Below are 14,150 nucleotides of genomic sequence, written 5' to 3' on the forward strand. Positions count from 1 at the left end.
CAAACGTAATAAAAGGTATTGATCTTAGCCAGACGCCAGGGACTTTACCCCCTCGCAACAGATTATCTGTGTCGAGTCATGTCTCGGATCTCACTTATTGTAATTACGCTGCTATCCCAAAGAGACAGATCTACCAGTGTGGAGATGGCCCAAGTTAAATCTTTTAACTGCCCGATCAGATACAGTTTTTCCAAAAACACCGGTGTATCATATTTTCTCACTTTACTCTGGGACTTCCCCATTCTGGATATCAACCCCCCCCCCCCACCGAGGAGTCAATAAAAATACTGTCATATAATTATTAAATACTAATATATATCTTTCACATTGGTTTTGCAATATTATTGCTGAAAAAACATTAGTTATAGAACAACATTTTAAGATTTTTTTTATTTAATTACATTTTTAAATGGACAGTAAATTGAAAATTTCACAATTAATTACAAAGATACCCCAAACACATGCAGCGAAATGTAACATTTTGAAGTTATATGACTGAAATAGTATTCTTCTAACATATTCTCCCAAAACAGATTCTTATTCATTTCCATTTTTATAGTGTACAGTTTGTCCCTTTGTTATAGAAATTTCAGATCAAATAATTATAAAGTATCGTCTTTAACACAATACTATTTATCCATTCTTAGTGTATGTGCACAGACAACTTATGAAAATATGCGTGCCAGCTCACCGTCTCTCCCATTTGCCAATATTAAAAACAAATCTGCTTGGGTTAAAATCAAATAAACTCAACAAGTAATAAGAAAAAGAGTTTTCAAACAGATAAATATCAGGGGTCAGGGTCCTGCTGGACTGTAGGGATGTTCTGGAAGAATCTCCTTCACCTTACTAAAGTCCTCTCTTTTTTTCCCCTCAGTCTTCCTCTCGTCTTTTCCTCAGACTCTCTCTCTCTCTTACTCTCTCTCCAGCTGTCTCCCAGTGCCACGTAGCTTCCCTGCATTATTAGACAGATGGAATTCACCAACCCTACACATGAAGCTGCGATTTGCTTTCTTTCCATCTCATTTCTCTCTCACTTTGTCACCCCTTTCCCCCCTCTTCACCTCTCCTTCCCTGTATTCCCTAACTCTTACACACACTCATATGGTTTGCTTAAACAGTCTCACTGAATTGAAACTAAAGACCGCAAGAGATTGGCAAGACCCTGTCAACTTTGTTCATATGCAAGAGCAGCAACACGCATATGCTTTGAAATGAAAATATACATTTGAGACATCTTTTTAAGAACGGCCATTAAAAACTCACAATAATGTGAATAAAGAGAGTTCAATGATCAATGATGATCAACTTTTCTAATGGAGCATATTAACTTTGTAATTCTTGAACCAGGGAGAAATATTAAAATGTATGCAAAGGTTTGTTAAAATATACTCTTCTGCCACCTATTGGTGAATACAACCATGTGCAAGTGTCTTGCAAGGTTGTATTTTGGACTCATCCTAAAAGCATAACCTTAAAGTACTCAAATATGTTCAACCAAACATGTTTATTTGCAGGAGATTTCTTTCCTAAACACACACACCCACACTGGAACTCCAGCCAATGGCATAGATGGACTGGTTAAGTCCCTTGTGTGAGAGAAAGAAACAGCCAAGATCATCTCGGCCAAATTCTGAATAATGCGCTTTTCTTCGCTTCAAATCTGGCACAAATAACCACAGCCAATCAGCAAACCCAGCCAAGCACTTACCAAGAAAAATAAAACAAGCAATTTTTAGAAAAACACTACAGATAATGAGAAACAGTGAAAATATCGTATCAACTCGACGTGAAGTATGTCCCCTGTTGAATCTTAAACAGTACATATTTGGAGTGAAGAACCACTGATATAACATTAGCTGGAGAAGACAGAGATAAGATGACTGCCAAGTTACAAAAGCGAGTGATTTATTTTCTAATGTAAGACATGTTGTGTCACATTGAATCAATACACAATCTCAAAAACAAGTGGGACTGGGATTCATCCAAACAAAACAACTCTGATCTCAGTCTTATTCAACATCTAGTCAAATTTCATCACAACAAATAACCCAGGCCGCATACACTTAAATTCTGTTTTTGGCTATATTTGATCAGATCGAGTAGGGTCTGTCTGCGGACTGCAAGATAGGGGCGTAATTTGAAGGTGTCTTAGGGGCGTAACTTCTAGTACATTAGAGGCATAACTTGAAGTTATGGAGGCATGTCAAAAGTATGTTGTCCTCAACATGGCGCTGTACATCAGTTATTAACGTCTACACCTACTCCACACCTAAAGCCAACCGTCACAATTATTAACGTCTCTACCTAACTAGGGTTGTTATGATACTGGAATTCGATACCAATCGGTACTGAAATGTCCCGCAAACATTTAAGCGCTGTGGAGCATATTCTTAAACATCGCTGATTTGCCATTGTGTTCACCTGTTCACCAGAAATGACTGTGATTGGCCTTAAAAGTCATCGGTTCACCAAATTGAGCCTAAACACAGATACAGGGACACTGAAGCGTTTTAAGGTCACGTCGATCAGCTGGTTTCTTTAAAAGCTGATTTACGATATACGATGAATTGTGGCTTTAAAAGGCTCCAATGTCCCTGTATCTGTGGTTACATGCAGTAAACAGCGGTAAGTTCGGTGAACCGATGACCTCTACGGCCACTCACAGTCATTTTTGTTGAGCATGTGAAAACAATGGCAAATCAGCGATGTTTAAGAATGTTTAGGTTATTTGCAACCACAGGGGGCGACATCGAGTAGAAGTCAACGAATAAAGTTGCATGGTGGAGTTGCTAATCGTATGAATATAATAATATATCAAAGAATTTGTTGTAGATAAATTTGGAGAAAACTCTTAAAAAAATTTTCTGGTAAGCCATCTTGCCAACTACATTTCATTGTGACATCTCACATGGTTCAATATGACAACTGCAAGTTACGCCTTTGACTTACTACAGGTTACGTCCCTTCATCTTACGCCCCTGTTTTGCAGTCCGCAGGCAGACACACTTGATCAAATCAGAGAAGCAGCATCAGAAAAGTACTCAATATGTGTCAAGTAATGCACGACACCTCATGCCCATCAAAACTATCGTCTACAGAGCTGAGCATTTTTGCAGTTTATATAGTTTATCACTAACTGCAATTTCTGACTTTTCATCCTATTGAAAGTAAGTTTGTCAAACTCATCATCGTCGCAGATGCCAACTCCAACCATAGCCTGCCCCTTTTATCTAGGGCTTCCCAATTGATTCATTCAGTAAAGTTCCACCACTTGAAAGCCTCTGAGGCATCTGAAGGCCAGCGTGTCCAGATGACCTAGATCTATCATGTTATATTCCAGTTGCACCTTCACCAAGCGGCTCAGTGGGGACACATTGTCTCGACCCCAACAGAATGCATCACGAGGAATCGAACGGATGTTGTTGTGCATAAATGTTGCAGAGTGCAGCCACAATGGGAGCTGCCGTGGTACCTGTTCTAAGGCATTGTAACTCATATCTAGCTGATGCAGAAGTGGGAGAACTCTGAAGGCACCAAGAGCCACTTTGGCGATTTTGTTTCTTGCTAAACCTAGATGCTCCAGTTGAGGCATAGAAACAAAGGCATCCTTGGTAATGCTCAAGATGAAGTTTCCTTCCAAGTTGAGGGTCTTTATGGTGTGGGGTAGATGGCGAGGAACTCGCTTCAGTAAGTTGCCTTCTAGATTCAAACTCTCGAGGCCAGTGGCATTCAATAGTGCTGCCTTCCCAAGCCCTTTATCGGTCAATCTGTTCAAACTTAAATCCAGAATCTGCAACTCTGACTCTCCCCAGAACATGTCACCTTGTAGACGTTGAATGCGATTGCCTCTGAGATACAGTTCTCGAAGACTGAGGGGCAGCTGCATTGGAACAGAGGCGAGCTGGTTGTAGGACAGAGTGAGGGTCCGAAGGCTGCCCAAAGGAAGAAGCACACCTGGAGGGATAGTCAACAGGGTGTTGTTGCTCAGGCTAAGAATTTGCAAACTCGGACAGCGTTCAAAAGCTGCATTGGACATTGCACTTATCTGGTTCCAGTCCAGACGTAGCTCCTCAAGAGTAGCAGGCAGGTCTGTGGGGATGCTTCGGAGAAGGTTCCGCTCCACATATAATCTCTTTAGACGCTGAATCCCTTCAAATGCTTTCTTGACTGCGGAATCTGTTAAACGGTTGTTCCTTAACACCAGGAACTCCATGGAGTCGTACTGGGAGAGCAAGTTTAACTGAATGCTATCAATTTTGTTGTTCATTAAGAGAATGTACCTGGAGTTGTAAGGAATTCCATAAGGTATTTTGACCAAGTGTTTGTCAGAACACTGCACAACCCTGTAAAACAAGAGATTGATTTGACGGACAAATTACAGTGTAAAAAGTTAAGGTCAGTTATTTCATGCTTGGTTAAGACAATTCTAAAACACTTTTTTGTAGAGTTTAGCTGCAACCATAATCCAGTAGACACGAAAAAAGCTAATTTCATCTGGCACAGTTCAACCAAAAATGAAAAATTGCCATAATTTGCTCATTGTCCAAAAGTTGCTAGCATGTCTGAGTTTCTGTGATTTATATTAGGAACAACATACCATACTATGAAATTCGATGGCTGTTTTACTCCCAAGATTCTTCAATGTATAATGCGTTGTGTTCAACAAAAGAAAAAAAATCAAGTTTAAAGGCACTTTGTGTGAGGAAATAAAATTTTTTGGGTAAACTATTCTTTTAATGTCTTCAGGAGTGATAAAAACAACAACAGGCAAGTAAGTTTAATAAGGGTTGGAGGTCGAAACCGCTCCATCACACCTGCCTGTAGGTTTCAAGTGAGTATGAAGATCTCAGTGAGCAGGTTTTAGCATGTCTAATTACTGTTAAACTATAAAACACAATAACCCTAAAGGACACCCCTGGGTTAAGATGTAGTTGACACATACCTCCCATAGCAGGAACACTCTGATGGGCAGTAGTTATCTTCAAAATAAGGAAAATGCGACGGAGTTGTTGGCTTCAGTTTCTGCTCATGATTTAACTTTTTAACTTTCTTTGCTTTTTTCGAAACTTTGGTTGTCTTCCTTGGCTTCCCCTTTACAGCCTTTTTTTTCTTCCCTTTCAGTGTTTTATTGTCTTTATGTTTGGCCACTTTGCTTTTTGCTTTGTCCGTAAAGGTACTGGGAAGGGCCTTTGCAGTGGGTCCCGCTCTCGCTGACAATGCAGTGACTTCAACACTCACTTCCTCCTTTAGGTGGAGCTCAGAGACGTTCATCACATGGAGTTCCACTTTAAGGTCATCATTTGTTCTGCTTTCATTTAGTAATGTGGTTCCCATTGCATCTGGAGTGTGAAATTTTGGGGTTTCAACTGTGGTTTCAGATGAAAGGTTTGTATTGGTGATGACATACAAGGTCTCTGGAGCTGATGCTGGTCTCTGTGGTGTGGAGGAGAATGATGGAGGTGGAGTAGCTGATTCTGTGAGCAGAACTGGATGGGATGTGATAGATATGCTAGGAGTGTTGTATTGCTTCAGAGTTGGCCGGGTGAAATCCAATGTGTCAGGTTCATCCGGACTCTGTCCTTGCTGGTTCTCTTTTTCCTCTGCATCCTCTGTGCGTATCATTGTTTGTCCCATTTCTGTTTCTTTCATACCATGTTCTTCATTACTATTGTTAGTTTCTTTTTCTGCCCCACGGATTTTGACCTCTTCCTCACTTCTTTTCTCTTCTTCAGCGTTTAGAGCTTCCATTACCCGAGTAAGTCTCTGCTTTCCCCAAAGGTCACCTTCTGCAGATGCATTCTGCAAAACGGTCACATTTACACCTACAGAATAAAAGGTAACTCATCTTTAGGACCTTTACAAACACAATACATTTTTAAAATAAATACTGGCTCAGTTGTTATGGGACATTTGCCAAATATACTGTAATACCTTAGAAATAAGAGTCATGATATAAGCAGATTACAGTCATATTTCCTTAGAATACTGCATGTTTTTTTGTAATCCGACATGCATCACTGAAACATTCTGAATATTCAACATTAAAACATGGATTAAAACGTATTTAAATTAGTTCAATTTAGGAGTACTTACTTGGCTGAAGCACAAAAGTGTGTACGGTCACAACAAAAATCCAAAACAGCAGCACAAGGGGCTTCATTTTTACCTAAAAAGGCTAAGGAGAAGAAAACAATCATCTAACTAACAATGAAAAGTTAGAATAAAACCATCTGCAGTATAAGAAAAAATCTGTGGCCATCAACCAAGCTCCAGGAGACTGAAATAAAAAATGTAAACACCTACGATTTTAAAAATGGCAGGCAACCACATTAAAGTTTCCAGAAAGCTTCCATTTACAAGCTGTAACTGATCATTTGAGCATAAATCCAGACCCTGAAGATTTTGTAATGAGGTCGGCCCAGCAGGCACGGCTTACCTGGAGTGTGTTCAAGGTGAGTATGTGGCATCCGTCCTTCATATGTAGAAGTTCTTCTGCTCTGCAGACATGCTGGCTTTCTGCTTCACCGTCTTCACAGCATGACTGACTCAACACAAACAAATAGATGCGCATACGGACTAATGGACCCATTTAAAGACTCTCCCGTCTCCTTAATGCAAATTCCACATACACACTCAGGAAAATGACTCGTGAGTTATATAGCTCTCTTCAAAGATGCTTATCATTACGGGAATTTTCTCACTTACACACTAGATCCGAAAACAATCTAGCGGATCAATTCAGAGGAATGAAGATAGACATACTAAATTGGAAGGTCAAAGGTCAGGATTGATACTATTTGCCTTCATTTCACAGACACGGGTACACTTGCACTACAATGACAAGTATTTTCTTATGTGACCTTTGACCTTTCGATAAGATTGTGTGAGGTGCATAGAGCTGTGTGAGGTGAGGCATAGCAAAATATTCTAGACTGAAATTCAACTGTAAAAGTTTAACTGTAAAAAAGAAACCTTTTGTTCAACCTCTATTTGGTATTTCATCGTAACAGATGTTAAACCAAACAAACAAATTATTCAAAACCTTTGTCTACAGAGATTCTTCGCTTTTCTGAGGCATTTGAGCAAGCCGATGTCTAATTCTGACTCCTACTGTGTCTCCCAGCAGAGCTTTAGCAGATGCAGCTTTATCCAGAGTGTGGGAAAACAAAAAAGATGATTAAAATAAGATGCTTGCTGTCACCACCAAACAGCAGGAGAGGAGAGCGTGAGCTGGCAGGAAAATGCAGAGTTTTGGATAGTTTCGCGATGCGTTTGCAACTTTGTCATACACTGTACGTCAGGCCTTCCGTTAACTGTGCCAGAACATCTGACAGATTTACACAAATTGTTTTTACAGGCCAGCACAGCACATCACCGGTTTATTTTTATTCAAATATTTTCAGAATTGTCTGATTTTAAGCTTGCTTCCTAAGTTGAAGTTTTTAACACATGGTACTTAAAAAAAACGTTTATTTTGTCGCTGCATTTGCAAATTCAATCTTACTGTATTTACCTATAGAGGATATATTATAGTGTCAATTTTGATATTAATAAAATAAAATAACAAATGACAAAATATTGACTGAATCCACTATCTGCGATTCTACTATCATTTATTGTATGTAAAATCTGTACTAGGCATGGGCTGGTTTAAGATTGCGACGGTAAGATAACATTGGATATAAATATCCAGGGTTCATACACACTTTTAGTCAATTTTCATGACCTAATGTTTCATGTAATGTCTACATATATGTGGTAAATCATAAGAAATGTTAAAATTTATTACAGCATATCATAAAACACACAATAGTTTCAATTTATTTTTATATCTACAGTATGTAAAATAGATGATGCTTACGCAGCGCTAATAATGTAAGACCATGTTTTTAGCCAAGAAAAAAAAAGTAGTATAAACAACTAACCTACATTACAATATACAGGTATTTGTCAAACTAATTTTGGACATCTTAATAGTTAGTTAAACTAGTAATAATAGGTCAAACTACTTCTATTACAAAGCTGCGATCACACTGCACTTTTCACTCCATCGATTTCCATTCATAGGCATGCGAATGCGGCAGACCAGAAACGCAAGCACGTGTTTCGCATTTCACTGCATTCGAAAGCTTGGTGAATTCTTACCTGTGAAATCACATCAGGTGATTGCATATGACCAATAGAAGATAATTTAAAATACGGAATTTAAAATATGGAGCAATGGCTCACTTTTATTAATGTCTAATCATATTGTTTAACCCCACCCATTTTTCGCGGCACAGTACGACAGAAATTTGCAAGCACAAGCTCTAGTGTGACCGCAGCTAAAGTCACTTTGGACACTTATTGTGTTTACAAAAAAAACTAATTGTGTTTACTGCTGTCCTAAAAAACTAAATAAAATTGTAGCAAAAAAAAAAAAAAACACGCAAAAAAAAAAAAAAAAAAAACTACATATATTGTAGGAAGTGTAAAAACCTTGACTTTCCAAACTGCGGTAAACCCTGATACTGGTTTTATCCCATGCCTATCTGTAATATAACAACATTTTTATACTGTTATATTTCAAGTCATTGCTGACAAGTAAAAATTTGTTATTTAAAAGACCATTGGCAAAGCATAAAGATTCAAAATAACGGTTAATTAAGTATGTTGGGGTTGAACTGGCATCCTTAAAGTCTTCTAGTTTGTCAACAAGTAATTCTTGCTCTATATATGATAAACTATTGTAGCACTGAATGACATTTCAGTGAGCATCTTCTGCAAATCATGAAACAAAAAGGTTTTTAAAAATGGGTTTGACATATTCATTCATTAATTTTCTCTTTGGCTTAGTCCCTTTATTAATCAGGGGTCGCCACAGCGAAATGAACCGCCAACTTCATATGCTTTACACAGCGGATGTCCTTCTAACTGCAACTCAACACTGGGAAGGTTTTGACATTTTATATATCAATATTGTTTTTGCACTATACAGATTCTTCATTTTCTCTCCAGGGTCACCTTAGCACCCTCTTGTGGCCCCCCTGAAAAATGTATTTTGCCCTATAAAAATGTCTGTGGCTAAATGTCTTTCTCTGTTTTAAATCCATCCTACTGTACGTCTTGCCATTTGCTTTAGTGAGTTAAATGTTTGCAGCCAAGCCTGTCTCTGGACTTATTCATTTAAAATCAACCACAAAGACATTAAGGCGACTAATTGCTTTTTACAGTGAATACAACTACGTGGTACAGGGAGCTGTCATTTATTTAGATTAGTAAGTTATATACATTAAAAACGACATTTTTGGCAACACTTTATACAATTTACTACTGTTTTTTTATCTGCTTATTATTAAGATATGAAATGTTTATTAACACTATGATCTTTTTTACATCCATAATCCTACCCAATACATAAGCCCAATTAATAATAAGCATCTGGGAGTTTGTAAGGCTAAAACTCTTAATGTTTTTAATACCGTGAATTTTGTATTAAAAAAAGTGTGAACCATTTTTTAGTCAACACAGTTGTAGTCAACATACTGACATTAATGATGTTAATTTCTCACCACAGGCTTGCTTGGTCTGGCACTTGTGGAGCTGCGAATCAATGGATTTGCTTTTCAGGGATTGGACTTTGACCACACTGAACTGAACTAAACTAAACTGAACTTCAACTCTAAAAACTGGACTGACACCCTTTCAATTGACTAGAACTTCTATGTTAAGCTGTTTTGACACCCAAAAAAAAACATGAATTGAACTCTCACAATTAACCACTAGGGGACGCTAAAGGACAGTTTAACTTTCAATCGTTCGCTCAGATGGTCCATTCTGTTGTGCTACATAAGAATTCAGGCCAGAAGTGTATATACTGAACAAGTGGATTGTATCTTCAGCAAACTTTTCCAGCTACCTGTTTATGAAGTCGTCAGCAGCACACATAAAAATAGAAAACAATAGGACACAGAAAAATGTTCCTTCTTTAGTGTCAACAGCTCCTGAAGTAGAGCTCTGAAAAGAAAAGACAGTGTTTGTCTTACGATTATCTACCAGGATAACTAGAACAGCCTGTCCCAAACAGACTACCAGTTTGGGTAAAGCTGCATCAACATTTTGGAAAAAAATCAATTATAAGATGAGCTTATAATAGCTTCGAATGCAAGATGGTGTCAGTGCTAGCCCAAACACTTGACTTGATGTTGGCTGAATGGCACACCTTGACTTGCATTAAACCTTTTGTGAGCTGTCCTTTGTGCATGTGCTAATGCCGTAATGACACACACCTGGTCAGGAGACAGCTGAACGGCCAGCTGTCCAATTACAACTGCTCAAAAGACTGTCATTTCAACACGGCTTGTTGTTTATGACTGCAAATATCCTGAAATTAAAGCTGACAGGCTGTACTTTAAACCCAGCAGAGATGGTCAAAGACGGTTAACAGAAACCTCATAGTTGAATTTCTAATTTGGCAATGCAGATTTGAAACTAAAGCAAATGTTTAAGCGTTCAAATGGACAGAACAATGTGTGTTTGAGTGTGTGAGGGCATAAACAGTGATCCATCAATCTACTCGATAACAAAACCACTGGTTTCTACGATAGCTTGCTATTAAATGTGAACCTTGAAGGTTAACTCAAACTTTACATTTCATACGGTATTCTGTTCTGCTTTAGTGAGCATGAAGATGCATCAAGCTACATTTATGAAGAGTGGCTGATTTAAAGCTTTGAATCAAAATTCTGTTTGTTATGTGGCAGGTAGGGTACGTTTTTTGGACCAATCAGAAGAACTCAGAGGCGGGGCAAGCCTTGTGAGCATCTGTTTACAGTAGCAAGTTGGAATGGTACCTAGATGCTAAATACAATTCCTGACATTACTAAATGCGGAGTCTTACATTTTTAGACACAAATATGCATTCTGTGTGAATGACCCCTAAAACCTGCGACTGCATCAAAAAAAAATGACATTCATGTATACAGTGCTTCACTGAAAACAAAGAATTATTGCATATACTAAATTCTTTTAGGGTAATTGGTTTTAAACTATTCATATGGGCTGAATTCAAACAAACAAATTGAGTTAACATTACTAAATTTTATTTGTTTGTTTAAAGTCCACCCATATAAATTGTTTTCAACCACTTACTTTAAAAAAATTCCCCCCAGGCTCATTCTGATTACACACATTTCTAGAGACAGCAAATGCTACATTTTTTTGCTGCAGTTTTTGTTTTCGCGAATCCACCAGAGGCCGCTGTGTACGCTTTTTCAGATCTCAAATTTCAGATCTCAAACGCGAGTGCAATTCGCGCCTGCTGTTTGCACGTAAATCCACCAGAGGCCGCTGTCAACTGATTTTCTGACTGACAAACCAACCGATCCCCCTTCTCTAAACCAAAACAAAAGCATTTAAAAAAGCAAAGATTGACCTGCCCACCCCCTTTCCTAAACCCAACCTTAGTATTTTAAAAAGCAATCCAGAAAAAGAAAAGGCCCCTGATTTTTTACCACGCTTTCAGATTTTACCACATTCTCACCATGTTATTTACTTTTTTTTTTTTTTTAGCTTTTGTTTTTGTCTTACTAGCTTTCTGAAACCATTCTTTACCGGACTTGAACCTCGTTGTCGTGGTCAACTCCTCTCTGCATCTCAAGTCCGTCAATGTATGTTACGAGCTATCAGACAAACTAGTAACAGAGTTAAAGCCACCCATACAAAAGCAAGTGGTCAGCTGGTAAGCGAGAAAAGGAATGGCATCATACCGCCCCATAGCGTTCATTTTAAAGATGAAATGCAGCCATACGTAGCCCTGGATACATAATTTGCACTCTCCAGAAATGTATATAGGGCTGCGTTTTCATAATGAGTCTATGTTGAAAAAATAAGTAAATCCAGTGAATCAATTTTTTGAGTGTTGTTAAACTAAACTGGATGAATGAGATGTGTGTTTTTTGTGCTAAAGCACCCAGAACAAACATATCACAGCTGCTTATTAAACATAAATTGATGAATGGCCAAAACCGGTGGTCGGAAAGCCCATAAAGGCCCCCTGATTTCCATTGTGGATCCTGTCCACCTTGGGCATATCAAAGCTAAGTGGTATTGACCTTACACTCACACACACCTGGGTCTCTCATAGAGTAATCCAACCACCAAGGACGTGCTTTCCGGTTTCATGTGCAGCCCAATTGAACTACGGTATCACTTTCAATAGAAAAACCAACACTTTCTGCTGAAACTAGAGATATTTCTACTGGAAACAGAAAAGAAAAGGAGAACACAATGACATTGACTGAGAATAGGACACCGCCGCTGCCCCCATTCCCCTCGAACAAACCCCCATCTGCCCTTCTCTCTGTCTGTCTGCTGGGGGTCGGGCTTGAAAGGTCACAGGTCACAGACAGCAATCAATTTGTTTGTGTCAAGCTCATACAGTAAAGCGAATGAACTCTTATCTTTATATGCACATAAAACCTTATCGGGTCTCTGAGCATCTGATGCCTCTAACAACGGGACAATCTGTCTGCTGCTTAAGTCTCTGAGAGAAAAGCCTGTGTAAATGTTTAATCACAGCTCACCGCTAATTCTGGCTCACTCTCAAAACTCAGAGCCGATCACCAAGAAATCTAAAGCAGCACTTTAATATCTCCTTATTCCTGGATGAACAGACACTGACCGCACAATGACTCCAATGCCAGTGGTGGACAGGAACTAAGTATATTTCACTTCATTATAGTGTACTTGAGTGTGTTTTTAAAATGTCTGCAATTAATCACTGAATCAAATGGATTCTCTAGTAAACAATTCACAAACTGATTCAAAATCAAACGAGTCGAAAAGGAGATTCCAGAGTCAATGCTTTTGACTGATAGTAAGTTACGAATGTCAAATTTATTTTATGAGTGCCGGGATTTATTATTGTATATGAAAAATCATATTTAGGTCACGACTGTAAGTTGTTTGTGAACTAAATCTGGTGTTAAAGGTTGAGCTGTTTAAGCCTACTGTGTAAAAGGCTTGAATGTGGACATGTCCATATTTGTGAATTACTGCATTAATGGTGTAGGTTTATTTAAAAAAAACTAAGCATATTCATTAAAATAACGCACGTTAATGCTCATGCATTTTACCCGATTATGTATAGCAACAGTAAAAGTAGATTTAAAAATGTATATCTACTAAACATGCAATTTATGTTAAGTCTTTTTTTCTATTATATGTTTGTATTTGTCAGCGCACATTTTGTGTTTGAGCATTTTTGTTATATACTAGGCTGTATGGACTATTTTGTTTTTCTCACACTTGATTTTTAATGAATAATCATGTATTATTGTTATCAGTGCATGAAATTTTGATAATGAAACATTTGGTAACCCTTTAAGTACCAATTCCAATCTTTAATTAATTTTTAATTATCCCTAAACCGAACAATTCACTATACTGATTTATTATCTGCCTATTATTAAGGTATTGATTGTTTATTAGCAGTGTTGGGGTTAACGCATTACAAGTAAGGTAATAATATTAGTAATGAGTAAAGTAGCGCATTACTTTTAAAAATTAGGTAATAATATTTAACGTTACTTTTTTGAAAATCTAAGCAAGTTACTTTTAAGTTTAATTAATATGCTTAAAAAAATTAATTGTTGAATTAAAACTAAAGTAGTCACAATGAATCACGCAGTCAATGAGAGAATGTGTCTATTATTTTGAACGCATCAAAGAAAAAGAAAAGAGGATTGTGTCAATAGACAGTGGTTTTACTTTAGACATATAGTACAAAAGTAGTAAACACATTGCTTTAAACTTTCAATAATCTGTATATGCGCAACGTATAGCTCTGGGGTCAGAAAGTTCTAAGACAACATTATCCTAAAATATTACTTCTGGTTTTTTTTTAAAGGTAAATGAGGGTTATACGGTGCATTGTTAATTGTAGAGCTCCTTTATTAAAAAAGAAAGGGAAAAAAAACAAGTTCTGAAAGAGATCAAGCATCAGCCAGGTATTAAAAAGTAACTCAAAAGTAACTCAAAAGTATTGAAACGCATTACTTTCTATAAAAAGTAACTAAGTAATGCAATTAGTTACTTTTTTTGGGGAGTAACTCAAAATTGCAATGCATTACTTTCAAAAGTAACTTTCCCCAACACGGTTTATTAGT

The 14,150-nt window shown here is 37.7% G+C and overlaps 1 protein-coding gene across 1 annotated transcript; it reads right to left on the minus strand.

The window, feature by feature from the left end:
- Nucleotides 1–375: 375 nt before the first annotated feature.
- Nucleotides 376–6,607, minus strand: wu:fc23c09. Its single transcript, NM_001423131.1, has 4 exons — nucleotides 6,440–6,607; nucleotides 6,097–6,178; nucleotides 4,946–5,825; nucleotides 376–4,346 (listed from the first exon to the last, which is right to left on the minus strand). The coding sequence occupies exons 2-4, from the start codon at nucleotides 6,161–6,163 to the stop codon at nucleotides 3,257–3,259; spliced, it is 2,037 nt and encodes a 678-aa protein (NP_001410060.1). The 5' UTR covers nucleotides 6,164–6,178; nucleotides 6,440–6,607; the 3' UTR covers nucleotides 376–3,256.
- Nucleotides 6,608–14,150: the final 7,543 nt, after the last annotated feature.

Source organism: Danio rerio, chromosome 4 (genome assembly GCF_049306965.1).
Source record: "Danio rerio strain Tuebingen ecotype United States chromosome 4, GRCz12tu, whole genome shotgun sequence".
NCBI lineage: Eukaryota > Metazoa > Chordata > Actinopteri > Cypriniformes > Danionidae > Danio > Danio rerio.